This window comes from Apium graveolens, chromosome 9, assembly GCF_009905375.1.
Source record: "Apium graveolens cultivar Ventura chromosome 9, ASM990537v1, whole genome shotgun sequence".
In the NCBI taxonomy this organism is placed as follows: Eukaryota; Viridiplantae; Streptophyta; class Magnoliopsida; order Apiales; family Apiaceae; genus Apium; species Apium graveolens.
Window position 1 is genome coordinate 27,505,986 of NC_133655.1, and position 16,110 is coordinate 27,522,095.

A 16,110-nucleotide genomic window follows, 5' to 3' on the forward strand; every position below is an offset into this window, starting at 1 on the left:
TCTTCACTATAGTGATGTGTTACAATTGGAAAGCATACATGAAATTTTAAGTGTTTGTTTATGTATTTTTTGTTGTGTGTTTCCTCTCCCTTTTCCCTTGAGTTTAGAGGCTTATTTGATCCTCATCACATGCGAACTGCTCATCCTTTTTCTCCTCCCACTCATCCATTTCGTTAGTCTTCCCATTTTTAATATCTGTTATCATGACTTATCCTTAGGCAACACATTATTGACCTAGTCGGTTGGGCCTCCACTTCCTACATGTGCCAAGCCCATTTGTCTTCTTATAGTCTTCTTCATTATTGGGCCTGTCCATGTAGTCATGTCCAGCATAATCCTAGCCCAACATCAACCATCATCGCTTGTTAGCTAAAAAGTGTAGTGGCACAATTATATACATATTAACTAAAAAATATACTACTCCAATCAAGATAAGCAAAAAAATTAGATATCAATATCAGTATATATGTTCATGTTGATCGTGTAGACATTAGATAAAAAATCCATATCGGCTTTATGTAGCTTTGTACCTTATTTTAATCTAACTTTGCACATCATCAATACACATAAATTCATATTATATTTATATTTTATATATATATGTTCAAATTTTTATTTCATATTTAATATTTCAACTTTATGTTATATTAAGTGTCAAAATATGATTTTCTTATTGACCAATTTTATTAATTATTTTAATAAACATTACATATTTATAAAAATATTAATAAATATAATATAATCTAATATAATAAAATATAATATAAATATGAATATAAAATTTTATTATACATATAAGTATTATATTTTTTAACACATATAAGTGTCTTATTATAATTATATAATTATATATTCAATATTTTTTCATTAAATAAATATTTTATTTTTACTTGTATTTAATTAAATATTTAAGTTTATTTTAACATGTGAAATTTTCATATATATAAAATAATTTAAAAATACATATAACATATTATTGTTAAATTTAGTTAATCAATGTAGTTAATACCACTGAAGCAAATAACCTTATAGATTGCAAAATTTTAGATGACAATGATTTAACTAACCATTTAGCTCTTATGGTTGGATACAAGGCTAACATGTAAAATCTGGTAGTTAAAAAATTATTATCTAAAATTTTATTGAACCTATATAATCGTTAGCTATATTTAAAATATTATTTTTTTTATTAATTTTAAACATACAATTAAAATAAATTTATGTTAATTTTAATTAATACAATTGAAAGTAAAATATGTATTTAATAAAAAGATATTCAATGTTCATATCTTTATATTTTCATATTTATGTAAATATTTTAAGTAAATATTATAAATAAAAAAATATTACAATTATAAATATATAACATATTTAAAAATAGAAAAATAAAATTAACAAACATTACTTATATAAATTCTAAAATATATAATTAAAACATAGTTTATTATATGATATTTTAAAATTTTTGTTAACAATTAAATAATATTTTAAAAAAATTTGAAGTAGTATGTTTCACTTTTAAAAAATAAATATGTTAGATTTATAAGAAATTTTAAGGATTAGCAGTCAATAAATGGAGAGTGTCGTTTTTACTTAAGAGTGTCATTTTTACTCAGAGATGCTTGTGTTTTTCAGATAGTTAAAAACATAATTTACAAAAGTTTTCTTTTTTGAATAAAATTAGAAAACTTATATTTTAATTTATAAAAAGAAAAATTTTAAAATTATATTTATAACTATCCGATTTTAAAAATGTCCAATTTTAAAAATGTGTACAAAAGTGAAAATGTCATAAAAAAACCAAAAAAAAGGGAGTACTAAAACTATGTTTTAGTCTCTTTAATTCCGACACAAAAAAAGGCCATCCTCTTCAATTTCAGCAAATCTTGAATAAACACAACAAAAGCTTTTTGTAATATAAAAAGAATGCACAGGTTTACATGTGCTAACTGCTACGCAATAAACCTTCTCTGAGTTTATTTTCAAAGCTATTGTCTCCATTCAAGTCTCTAAAGCCTCATTATAACATATATCCATGACATATCAAGAATTTTGTCCAAAAATGACGAGGAAACAAGATACTGATATCAAATCCTCTCTTCCTTCTATAAAAAAGCTCTACCCCAACTCAATAGATGAGAAACCACACAAGATTGCATAACTTTATAGCTCTGGCTACCAAAAATAACTATATTTTTATGCAAGATCCCTTTAATTGGAGAACTAATATCTGGTGGCAATAGGAGATTGAGATGGACTAACGTATCGGAAGCAAGAAAACCAATGTCTCGCAAGAGTATCAATCATGGTACAAATCATAATTGACACTTCTCACTTGAGATCGTCAGACATGGCTGAAGGTATACAGTGTGTTCTTAATATGTCGACAGTGGCAGCTTTCGCTTTTTTTGTCTGTAGGACAACAATCTGCACATGGAAAATATTTCAATAAAAATTTCGAAAAATGGACTGTGAGAGGAGACAAAAAGATAAGAGTATACCTGTTGATATTCCAAATCAAATTTCAAAAATTCAGCAGTACAATTCTCTACCATGCTGGCCAAGTTCTTTAGATTCTTCACAGGTTGACCGTTAAAAGCATGAACCTAAACACATGCAATGGAGGAGGATCGGTTGGTTTTATAAGGTTGAAACAATTTATTGTAGACTACTAACACTTGAGTTGTAATGGTCAATCGGAACTAACCTGGGTGTTGACAATGTCCTCGTAACCTATATTGATATCAGCAACAAGTACCTATAAACAAGAATTTGACAAGAGAGGGAAATGTAAGTTACACTAACAGGCAAGGTTGAAATTTCAATTCTTAAATGTGCGATATCATAAATTAGCAAGATATGAAAGCACCTGAGAAACCACAACAATCTGTTCATCAGGAGATTGTGGCATTTCATGCAAGAGTTTGTCCAACAGCTTGACTGGAGCTTCAAGATCATAACTGTTTCCATACTGGGTACACACGTACACAAGGGTCGGTTCAAGAAGGAACAGAGAAAAAAAATCAGAAAACCATTATATACTCAACTTCGTAACAACTTATTATGATTAATTATACAGTGCCAATCAACTTCCTTTTGAATAGTAACAAAGCCTCAAATAGAGAACTTATGGCAATTAAGATTAGAATTTTTCCCAGATAGTCCGCTCAAGTCAACAAACTACTAACCAAAAGATACAATTATCTTGCTATTGTTCAATCAGGAAGGTTAAGGAGGTTTTGTGTAGTAAAATCAGAATCATGCCCTTCAGTCACAGAGTTGCGACACTTCTTTAAAGATTCAGGAACTTGTTAACGCTAAGAATAGCCCTGGGCCAGATGTTACAGTCAGGCCTTTGCATCAGCATCCCTCTCAAAATTTGTTAAATATTCATACAACCTCCTTATCTCATTGCCATAATTTTAAAACAAACATGTGATCATCTCTCTAAACAAAATTCCAAAATGTTGTCGCCTGAAATCAGAAATTTATGCATACATCTTCTAAATTTGATTTAACCTATAAAGCAACCAGTCAAGTTATAAGCCATATCCTTCTCTCAACCAGTTTCCAAGTTCTAATTGAAAGCTCAAGATCTTATTTGCTACAGTGCTACTTCTTTTAAACATCATGTTACTGGCTGGATGTTAGCAGCCAATATTCCCCCAAGCCTCTAACAAAATGTAGAGCAGTGGGGGGGGGGGGGGGGAGCTACCCATATCCCTTTTCAGACACATCAGCGAGGGATAGTATGCTAGTTCTAAACTTGATTTAGTTGGTGTTTCTACCATTCTAAGAAAAAGATAACATATACATATGTGTAGTCGTGTACATAGAGACAGAGTTCCAAAATATTTCCGCACCTCTGAACGAAGATAGGGAACTGATACAGTTGTAAAAACAAATCCTGCAATAATGTAATATGACGGAGGTCTGCCTTTGATGTGAACCGGAATCAGCTTTCTGTTGGAAGCAAGTTTGATATCAAATTTAAGTGTTTCAGAGTTGCGTAGAACTGTGATTGCTGCATTATCTCCGGTATATTTCTGTGAAACAAGATAACTAAAACCTATCCGCTCTCCATGCCTAAACGGAACTGAAAATTACAATAAGTAGAGTCAGCAAAATATTTTAATATCCATCAGGAAGCACCAAATTTGTCAATCTAATTCATTTTCCGAAAAACTTAATTTAACACAAAAAAAACAAGAAACGTAACAAAAAATGCCAAGACTGTCTTAAATAATTATTTAATATAAAATTTAGCACAAAAAATTATGGATTAAATATACCATATAGATAACAAATATAAAATATATATATATGCCCAATATAAAGCCCATTCAATTAAAAGAACTCCTACCTGTTCCATCATTGGCAATATCAACCCCATCAAAACTTAGTATAATATCTGATGCTTTTAAAACCTTAAATTCGGGTGCAGTTGGATCAATTCTTTTTATTCGGACACCCTTTTGATTAGATTTCATCCCCACTGACATGCGAAGATCTGGATTTTCCATCTTCTGCCATTCAATCCCAAGAATAGGGAATCCTGGAAAAGCAGATGTTTCAATTAAACAGAGCACAAGTAGAAAGATGGAGGTGGAAAGAATAGTACAGTGACAACTAAAGAGAAAACTTGAAGAGCAAGAAGTCAATACTTTAGAAGTATTTAGGCACAATAAATGATGCAAACTATTCATATGCTGCTCCCCAGCCTAGAAATCATGAACAAATCTAAACTAAATTGTCGAAGAAGAGTGCACTGCAGTGTCAGTTAATTATAGGTATTAGACATGTATGTTATAACTCGTAATTTTAGTTACGGGTATAGGGTGTTTAAAAAGAATATGTTGACAAAACCTGGAGGGAAGAGATGACAGAAAAAGCAGACAGATCTCAAAGTTTCATCAAGGAATCCATGGCGTAAAGTGACAAAGGAAGATGTAATTTAAGTAATTCTAGGTATGACAGCAGTTACAACTACACTTGCTGCTAGATATGAGAAGAGACTGTAGGGATGGCAACGGGTCGGGTTCGGATTGGGTATTGTAAAATCCAAATCCAGGTCCAAATATTTTCGGGTTATCCAAATCCAAATCTGTGGGGTTTCGGGTCGGATCAGGAATTTTCCGGGTATCCAAAATTACGAATAATGTAGTCAAATTTAATATCATTTATCCATACAAACACTATTAATCGCATTTATATGATAGCTAAAATTAAAATATATTTACTAATAAGTAGTTCAACACATATTGCATGGGTTGACATGTGAGTAATATCTAAGGTATGTTGATAACATAATATTTAGTATTTATCATAAATTATTATTTTTATAAATATATACAAAGTACATCTTACATAATAAAAGTTGATTTTGAAATAAAAAGTTATAATTTACTAAATAAGTGTTGACAATTTTGATAATAATCTACTCTTACTCAAATAATACAAGAAAACTATGTAAATTATATGTACTACATCTAAAATATTACATATAATCTATAATAAATGTGTCGGGTTTTAATCGGTTTTCGGGTTTGGATTGGATTTCGGATCGGGTATCGGTTCGGTATAGTTGAAATCCAAATCCAAAACTTCGGGTTTCAGATCGGATATCCGTCGAATCGGATTAATTTGCCATCCCTAAGAGACTGATAGAATTCTATTTCATCAATGCAGTTTCAATACATGTAATGTAATGCCCCTCAAAAAAATTAGTGCTTAAATAAACATAAGAAAACAATTGTAACGAAGGTCAAGCTCCACATTTCTCCAACTTTAGAAACCTTTACTATAGAAACTGCTATGTACATGTAATGGCAGATTGCTCCTTAAACCTTTTCCACTGTATCGAAGAAGTTAGACTCTTGAGATTATTACATTTGTAAAAAAAATTGAGGTACAAAAATGCATGTCCCTTCCAGTTTCCACTAATTTCTTTCTATTACTTGTTCATTCGTTATAGTATATTTCAATCTGCCTGTAGGTTCAAACTGGCTGAATAACACTAAAGAGTTGAAGCTATCAACTGTTGCCACTGTAGCAACATGCCAACACATGAACAGATAAATGGAAAACCATCAAAAAACAATCTGATTTTCCAACAAATACCTGTATATCCTCCATTTTTCTCATAATCTTGAATGAAGTGCCTGATTACTGGTGTTGGAATGACATAGCCTATATTCTCCGCATCATCATGTTTAAGGGATTGGAATGCAATACCTACGCATGCCCCCCTGTCATTAAAGGCAGGTCCTCCAGAATTCCCCGAGTTAATAGCGGCATCTATCTGTAAACAATTCAGTTTGTGAGATAACTAAATACATCAATAGGCAGAAATTCGCCAAATATATTTTAGTGGCAGAGTAATAACCACCTGAAGTCCTACAAGCTCAGTGGACCCATGAACATACGATAGGATTTCAATGCGTGAAACAACCCCACTGGTGACTGATATAGTATCTCCACCAATTGGGTAACCCACAACTGTCACGGCATCTTGAAGTGTAGGCAAATCCCCAAATTCCACTGGGGACACCCCTTCCCAGAACTCATCATCAGCTACGGTAAGGAGAGCTGCAGCACAAATAAGATAAACAGAATCATTAGTAAAATAACCATAGTTATAACTGCAACTTGTCTGCATAACTAATACTAAGGGTAGATGCATATATACAAGTCTATTTAAAAGTCTTACACTAAACCTAACAAGAAAGATACTAATCCACAACACCACCACAAGACTGGTAGTCCTGGTACAAGCGTACAGGATGAAAAGATCCTAACTTTACCGCATCCTTTAACAGTCATATTTGATTTTTAGGGGTCTCTGTGTCTCAAACACCCAAAATGCAACTTAAATTCAACCGACCAAAGTGCCATAAACTCAACTTGAGTAACCTAATATGACCAATCACGATTCACTTGTTTATATTCTATTCCTTCAAACTTGTATATTCATTTTTATCATATTTCAAAATGATTCAAAAAATTCCGAACAAACACAATTACAAACATGAACACAATCCTAAACCCAAAACCCCCAAGCATTCAGCAAACAATTTACAAACACCAGCACAAGACTGGTAGTCCCGTACAGAATGAAAAGATCCTATCTTTACCACATCCTTTTACAGTCAAATTTGAATGTAAGGGTCGCAGTGTCTCAAACACCTAAATGCAACTTAAATTCGACCTTATTATCGACGAAATTGATGCAAACTCAACTTTATTAACCTCAAAATGACCCATCACTGAGTGATTTGTGTACATTATATTTTTAAAACTAGTAAAGTCATGTTTATCAAGTTCCAAAAATAACTCAAAAAAATCCTAGACAAACACACTTACAAACATGAACATAATCCTAAACCGAAACCCCATGCATTCGGCAAAGAAAAACATAAACATATATCAAACTAAAGGAAACAAATTATTTTAAAAAACAAGCAACATTCTCACCGATATCGCACTCGGTGCCAACAGCAAGCACAGTAGCCACATACTTAGTATCAGACCCCCTCTTCTTAACCTTAACCTGCGTAAAATGCTCAACAGAATGCGCATTAGTCAAAACCCTCCTCCCACCAATAACAAACCCACTACTACTAGAACTATACTGCCTCTTCCGCTGCCACGGAAGCGAGAAATTGGGATCAGTGTGCACACAGAACACCTTAACAACCGCTTCCATGGACGGAACAACGCGTCCACCCACATTATCATAATCAGAATCAACAGAATTGGGTTCAACTGCGTTGTTTCCATTAGACTCAATTTCAATGTGACGTGTTGGGGAAGGTGAGGGGTTGGTTTCTGAGGGTTGGGGGGTCTTTTTGGGGCGGCCACGGCGGCGAATTGGGTTGTTGGTGGTGGTGAGAGTGGAGGGTTGGGTGGTGGGATTGGATGAAACGGTGTCGTTTTGAGGTGGAGGGATGTCTAGGGTTTCTGGGGTTGGGGTTTTGCGTTTCCGAGCTCGACCCATTTTTTTAGTGAGGTTAGGGTTTGTGTGTGGAGTTGTAAAAATGTTACGGCGGGAATGTTGCAACATCGATGCTTTTACTGAGGTTGGTTTTGGTAACAAATACTATAATTTATTGTTTATGTGAATTAATTGATAATGGTAATATTTTATTTGAATTTTTCTTATTTAGATTAAAATAAATTAATATTTGGATGAAACCAATCTTTTGATTATATTATTAAATCAAAATTTTGTATTCTCTATAACTTTTTTAAATATAGAATATTGACATTTATGTTTAATTTTGTGGAGTCTTCTTTTATTTTGAAACATTTGTTATTTTACTACTCTACACCCATTTTAGGGAGTTTGGACCTATAGTTAGAGTTATTTTTCAAAAAGAATAAAATTATATAAAAAAAATATTTAAAAGGTAATAATTACTTCTTGTTTTTGACACATTTGGATTATTGGCATCTGAACGTTGAGTTTCTTATTAGAGTGCACAAAATCATGAATAAAAATTTAATGACGAAGGCACAACTAAATATGTTGTTTTTCGTAGTATGGAATTTAATATTCAATGAGATATTTACGTCGCAGTTTGTTACTCGATTATCTCGAATATTTGTATAGACTTTCCTTTAATTAATTTTATATATTAGTCCAAGAAAATTAAAAATATATTTAATCTATTTTGGATCAAATCTATCTCTTCTATATATAATAGAAGAATAAGAGTATAATTTTATAAGATTAAAAAGTCTCATTAAAAAAGACTAAATTGCCCCTGTTTTTAATATTTATATAAAAGATGTGTTTTGTAGGAATCGAACTCAACAACCTATTACCACATGTGTCATTTATCATACACATAATATGTAAATGTGTTAAATCAATATTTTATTTAAGTTTAAAGATACTTACTTGAATTCCGCAAAAAAATGATAGTTAGTTGAATATTTGTAAAGTTAATTTTAAGGAATTGAATTCCAAATATAAAATTAGGCGTAGTACATAAATGGATTATTATCTTATTTATTAATTATTTTTTAGTTTGCAAATATATATATCTCACATATTTTTAACATATTTTTTATTATAAAAAGTAATTAAAATGTACGTATATAATTTTTTTAAAAATATTGAACATAGAATCGCTTATATATAAATAATCTATATTGGTATTACATATTTAGATAAGTTCGAATTATAATGAGTCAATACATTTTAGAACTTGGCTCATTGTTCAAAAAATACTCAAAATTTGACTACATAACCCGGCCGAAAAACATCGTCACATTTTACGTTTAGTAAATTTAAATTACAAGTTCGGCGAGAATATCTTACCAATAATGTGAATTTTTTTAATATCTTATGTTAATATAAATTAATGTATTTTAGGTCTTTATAGGATCAAGTCAATTGATTATTTATATTAAAATTACTAACTTCAATGATAACGCATTATTATTTTTGAGATTTATCCCAATTTTAAGAATATTTGAAATGAGATCTCACAGATTTGTTAAAACTACGATTATATATTAAATCGATTTATTTTTCATTTTTCACTTTAAAAAAATTAACTTTTTAAAAAGAATTTTTTTAGATCAACAATATTCATTGATCAAGATAATATTGTACAAATATTTTGAATTATTTTAATATTTTGAATTATTCAAATTAAAGTTATATATTATATTATAGCATTTGATTCAATGCATTTTAAATTATTTAAGGAAAAAACATATATTTTTCAATAATTTGAAGTAATTAACCGGTTCAACTGATATTTATAAAACTTTATCGAAATGAACTTTTTTAATTTTAGAAGAATAGTATAAAATGTTATCAAATTATTATATGAAGAAATATTAGAGTCGTAATGAAAGAAACTTAAAAACGGTTTAAATAACGATATAAATACAATTTTTCTTTCGAATTCTTGGAAAAAAATTATGAATATCAATGATAAGTCTTAAAAATATATAATTCATTTTTATGTTACAACCATGATTGATACCCTGTTGCGCAAAAAATAGATATGGATTGTTTGTCACTGATAATGTGAATATCATATATAAATTATAGTAATTTATTTCTTACATGATTTTAATTTTTGAATAATTTTAAATATATTATTTAAGTAATCAATTATCTCAATATATGTTAATAATGATTATACATGTACATAAATCAGACATTTATCATATAAATAACTGAAATCATCATAATTTACTAAGAGATGTAACATACAATAATTTACATGCTAACATACATATAACTTAATCTTACTTTGTTAACAGTAGTGTAAATAAAAAACTAAAATTTTCTCATACATACATACGTTAAATTTCAAAAACTAATATTTTTCACTAAAATCAACTTTAATATTAATAATAGTGTAAATTTTACATTATTGTATATTATGATTGCAAGTCATTCTGACTTTAGTTATGCATTTTTTTATCTTTTTAAATTGAGTAAGTTAATTGTAAGTTAGTAGTTAACTCAGTAATAATATTAGGAGTACATATAGTTTATTTAAATAAAATTCAAGATTTTGGTCAATTTTGTATTCAACATATATGTTAATTTGTAGTTTTTTATTTGTAAACATACTAACGATATTCTACGGATTAAATTTAATCGTTTCGTTTTAAACGTATAATTATTACCATGTATATATTTATTCATCAAATATAAAATAACGGGTAAGAAAAATATAATATAAGAATAGTCGAGGAGATATTTACTCCTAAAAGTGAGGAAGCATTCGAAACTTTTAATGTTATAGAGGGGGACATGAAGCTTGTTGAAGAGAAATTTTATCTCCATTTCTTCAAAATTTGACTCAAGAGCCTATATACGGATATTATTGGAGTTGTTCTACAAATATTATAATTGTATGATGTATAAAAAAACTCTAAAAAATGATTCGTGTCTCGCACGGGTTATTATGCTAGTTATATGTATAATAGAGTAAATAGGGGGTTTGTGAGACATTTTATTCATATTTAAATTACTATTTTGCCCTCATATTATTATATATTAATGATATTGTATTTAATGCACGTATATTAATTGTATCTAATTTATGTACATGTATTAATTAATCATTATTACATCTAATCATTACAATTTCATTATTTATGTTAGCAATTTAATACTTTATAATAAATTTTACATTTATCACATTATAATTTTAGCATTAATTGATAACACAATGTTTGGAATTTATTATTTTGAGGGGATATATTTATTACATTCAAGAAAACAACGCTATTAAAGTTAGTAGATTTGAACACGAAAAATATAAAATAAGTTTTACTCGTAGAAGTAATGGAGATTATTATAAGAATATTGTCGGCCAAAACTAAACATAATAAGAGTCGAACTGGACCTTTTATAAATGGAAAATTGATTCTGACAATGATTATTAATTTAACAATATGAAGAGTCGTTATAAATTAATTTAGGGGGGTTTATGAGACATTTTATTCATGTTGAAATTATAATATTACCCCATATTATTATATATTAATGACATTTTATTTAATGCATATATATTAATTGTATCTATTTATTTGATAGGAATTGAATTTAATATACATGTATTAATCTTTATTACATATAAGTATTACAATTTAATTATTTATTTATAACAGTTTAGTACCTTACATTAAATATATTTATCAGATGATAATATTAACACAAATCGATAATACAATATTTAAAATTTATCATTTTGAGAGACTATATTCATTATACCGATTATATTCTAGGAAAATCTTTGTTAGAGTTAGTGTACTTGAGCACGAAAAATGTATAATATTTTTAATGATAACGGTACCGTAGAATATTATAAGAATATCGTTCGATCAAATTAGAGTTTTCGTAAATACCAAATTTATTATGAAATCAATTATTAAATAATAGTATGTGAAGGAATTTGTTAATGAGTTTAGAATGATATTTTCAGAATACAAATGAAAATCAATATGAAGAGTCATTTATAAATTAATCATAATTACGTATCATACAAAATAAATTATAAAACAGATAATACGCATGCATGTAATAATATATATACATATAATTTGTCTGTCATCTTTCCTATTAAATTATTATATTTAGATTATAGATAATAATAAACTCATATCAATGTAATAAATATCGAATTTTCATATTTAGAAGAATAATTAAATAAAGGGGATACTTAATATTACAAAATATTATCATGTAAAAATATCAATCATATAACTAATTCAACACTAACTCATTTATCGTAAATATATAGATATATCTTATATTTTAGAAAAAAAAAATTATCATAAAATTTACCCGTACTTTACACGGGTTAAAGAGCTAGTTTCTACTAACACAACAAAAATTGTGACAGAACTCACAATACCAAATTCAACCGCTAACACCCGAGGTCAATTAAAAAAAAACCATTCAAACAAATTACATGTACCTGTACTGCATAAATTCCAAGCTGCTTATGTCTTGTGCGCTAGCAAAAGATATATGATTACATTTCATTTTTATAATTTCTAGTGTTTGAGTAATATATTTTATTGTCAGATTTAGGCGTTAATCTAGTTAACAAAAATTGAAAATTCATTCAAAATGTTGGTACTTTATTGACAAATTTATGTGATTTTAATGAAATATAATATTCCATTAAAAAAATGCATTCCTTTTCTAAAACCATAGAATTTAATTTCACTCTCACAGTCATTCTTCTCTTGTTCCTCTGTCACGTCTGCATCAACAAGCCCTGAACTTTGCAGGTAATAAGATTTTGCAATATGGACTTGAGTTGAAAATACAAACAGAGAAGAAAAGACATCAGGAGAGGAGCAATCACAGTTGTCTCTCTTACTTCGTCTTCATTCTCAGTAGCTCGCAAAAGCATGTATGAGTCTGATTCTTTAGAGTTTTTCATACAATGTAGAGTTCGGCACTGCAGCTTGTAAGAATACATGGACATAAACAGAAGCTATGCTGATCAGACTAGCAACAGTTTTATAGTTTCCAGCCCTAACCAAATTATGTTTTGCAGTACACAATATGTTCACCATATTTTGTGATCAACCGACCAAGTCTAATTTCCTTCAAGTCTTTATTTTGACAGAAAAAAAAAGTCCTTGAAAATCAATATAACTTGTCTCTTATGTTATTATATATAAATATGCGGTTAGAAAAGAAGAAGAAAACAGATATACCTAGTATCATCTTTCCCGCACAAAGAAAGATATATTTGGTTCACAAGCTGGTACAATGATTCTTGAATAACTTGGTCTAAAGAAAGGCTTCCCTGCCTAATATTCCAAGCTGAACAGAAAGTAGCATCACTGGCTACAAAATCCTAACTACAACTAACCCACAACCAAAGCCAATCACAAAGCATTGATCAACCTTTTCATCTCTGCGGATCTCCTAGGATCTGGATCTTCAATTGCTCTCTCAGTCAGTACATGCTTGATCCGGCACATGGACTTCCTTACCTGCAAATAGAACATGACAAGATTAAAATCTTCAAAGAGATCCCTTTACTTTGAAGGGGAGGAAATGTATATAGAGGGTTTGTGATATTAACGAATCATCTCGTTTTGTGGGAGAGCTGCCTCTTTATATTTTGATTGCAAAATCAATAAACCACAAGGACAAAAGACAATTAAGAGTTACACATTTATATCATCTACTTCAAGCAACTGATAGAAGTCGCATTATATGATGATAGGTGACTGAATTGTTAAAAAAAGACAGGATGCCTCTTGCATTAAAGTTATACAAAAGCTCAGTTACATAATACTGTACTGGATACTACTACATGATGTCCCAGTGTAATTCTATAATGACAATAATCAGCAAACTAAGTCCATTTATAGTTTTCCCCCTGAAAGAAACTAACTACATAAACAAAAAGATCATGCAATAAGACGAACAATCAAGAAATTGAAAAACTCAACAGGAACGAATGAGTATTAGATTGGACAATTCAACCATTAAGTTTACTTGTTTTGGAGCTATATTTTTAACTGAGAGAAACTGAAATGAATGAATCATAAAACTGAAAACACATTGGCCACCCAAAGAGAAAATGCTAATCAAATGAATAATCAAAAGTTGTAAAAAATAATACAGTACAATTAGTGGAACTTGTTACCTTTTTTTTTGCTAAATGGAAACTTGTTAAATTACATGAGCAGTCACAAATCAAAAATCATCATTTATCATACAGCCAAACAAAAGCTTATTTAGTTGTCCTGATGCGATAGGTCAAAGGTAGACAATTATACCCAACAACTCGTGAAGGAACCTTCTTTCATAGTTGAATACTGGGTAACAAGATATCAAAGTAGTTAATACCTTGGGAATACGCTCTGGATTAGGAAACCTTAGATTCTGTGAATTAAGCATCTGGCGTTGAGTCATCAACATGTTTTTCTCCTTCAGCAGAACATACCATAGTTTGTGAAGATCATCCCAAGACTTGAGACGAAGTTCGGACGCCTTCCAACTCCGCCCTGAATTAAAAACTCCACGTAACTCAAGAATACAGAGAAAGAAAACTGAAGGGTGTGGGAGATATTAGCATACTTCATACAAGCAAATGCCAAAAGTCAAGCTATTCAAGCTGATATTCGTACAATGCTACATAGATCAAACTATGCTTATTTACGTAGCTGACAACACTATAATTTAATAAATCAAATATTCAAGAAGAATTTCAATTTTCTAGGTGCTAGGGGCGGCAATATCAGACAGGACCCGAAACCCGACTCGATTTGTAATCCGATTTACTGAGAAGAAATCCAAAAGTGACTCGAACACTAACTGTAACTGACCCGAAATGACCCGTTTTTAAGCTTTTCATTCCTTCAAACTTAAATATTCGATTTCATTTAATTTTAGGTAATTTTAACTTGACCCGTTTACAAACACGAACACAACCTGAAACCCGAAATTGCCATCCCTACTAGGTGTTGTACATTATATGTTTTTTCTTGTAATTTATGATAATTCTACAAAACAACCTATACAGGATGAGTCAAAGCAGCCTCATAAAACTCTACTCTACTAGTACTGGCCAATTTTATTTTGGTTTTTAGACAAACATAGCAGAGTGAGATAGTGATATTTGAATAGAACAATAAGAGCAAAGACAATCTACCATAAACAATGGGCTTGTCCTCATCCGGGCTTCTATCAGTCTCGAAAAACTCCTCAAGTGGGTTATGCCCCATCCTAGCTGTAGAAGCAGCAGCTGCCGCAGCCGAACTCTCGGATTTAGCAGCAGTGCAAAGTGCCCTCCCAAAAATTCTTGACAAAAACATGATGCTCACTAGATCACTGTATAACAATATTAAACAAATAAATCAAAGATATTAACCCGATAACGAATTGCTCCCATTTATCGAAAAACACAAATTCGCTATAACCGGCTATATTCTACAAAGATTCAAACTTCACCACAAACAAATTATAAACTATAATACACACATTACACAGTGAGGTTATTGAAAAAAAGGAACCCGCATAATTATAAAACGATTTTATTAAATTTTGCAAAAAATATATGATAATATCAAGAATAAAGCTAGGGTTTTTACTGAATAAACAGGTGAAGCACAAAATGAAACATTAAAGTCACATGAACACAAACATATGTATTAATAATCTACGATACACATATAATCTGTATATTAAATGATGGGTAAGCAAGAAAGAGGGTTTAAGAGATCCAAACCTATAAACCCTTGAAGTGGAGTGAAGTAATTTAGTTGAAATGAGTCATAGGTGCCTTTAGTTGTAAGAGCAGGGATGAATGACAGAGATTAGGCAATGAAATTACGAATCGGGCCCAAAGAGGATTGGGCTTTTAAAATATGTTTAGTCTAATTTAGCCGAACCATGTTTGGGCTGCATTGGCCCAATAATTTGGCAAAAATATAAAATATGTGGTTAAAACTAGGGAACATTCTCCAAAGATATTGCGTATTAAACTTATCTCCTTTTCGAGCTATAAGTCTATAACCTATAGTGTGCTATCGCTGCACATAATAAAAAACCGTGTAATAAATTTTATATACTTTTCTATTTAATTATTTTTATTTTTAATA

At 30.0% G+C, this 16,110-nt stretch overlaps 2 protein-coding genes across 2 annotated transcripts; both read right to left on the reverse strand.

Annotated features, from left to right (window-relative positions):
- Positions 1-1,893: 1,893 nt before the first annotated feature.
- On the reverse strand, positions 1,894-8,050 carry LOC141686814 (protease Do-like 9). Its single transcript, XM_074491893.1, has 9 exons — positions 7,474-8,050; positions 6,389-6,588; positions 6,121-6,301; positions 4,364-4,555; positions 3,864-4,096; positions 2,870-2,971; positions 2,708-2,758; positions 2,502-2,606; positions 1,894-2,427 (listed from the first exon to the last, which is right to left on the reverse strand). Exons 1-9 carry the CDS (start codon positions 7,994-7,996, stop codon positions 2,332-2,334), a joined length of 1,683 nt encoding a protein of 560 aa, XP_074347994.1. The 5' UTR covers positions 7,997-8,050; the 3' UTR covers positions 1,894-2,331.
- Positions 8,051-13,138: 5,088 nt separating this feature from the next.
- LOC141682746 (uncharacterized) lies at positions 13,139-15,844 on the reverse strand. The gene is made up of 4 exons (XM_074487442.1): positions 15,738-15,844; positions 15,162-15,340; positions 14,357-14,514; positions 13,139-13,491 (listed from the first exon to the last, which is right to left on the reverse strand). The coding sequence occupies exons 2-4, from the start codon at positions 15,322-15,324 to the stop codon at positions 13,384-13,386; spliced, it is 429 nt and encodes a 142-aa protein (XP_074343543.1). The 5' UTR covers positions 15,325-15,340; positions 15,738-15,844; the 3' UTR covers positions 13,139-13,383.
- Positions 15,845-16,110: the final 266 nt, after the last annotated feature.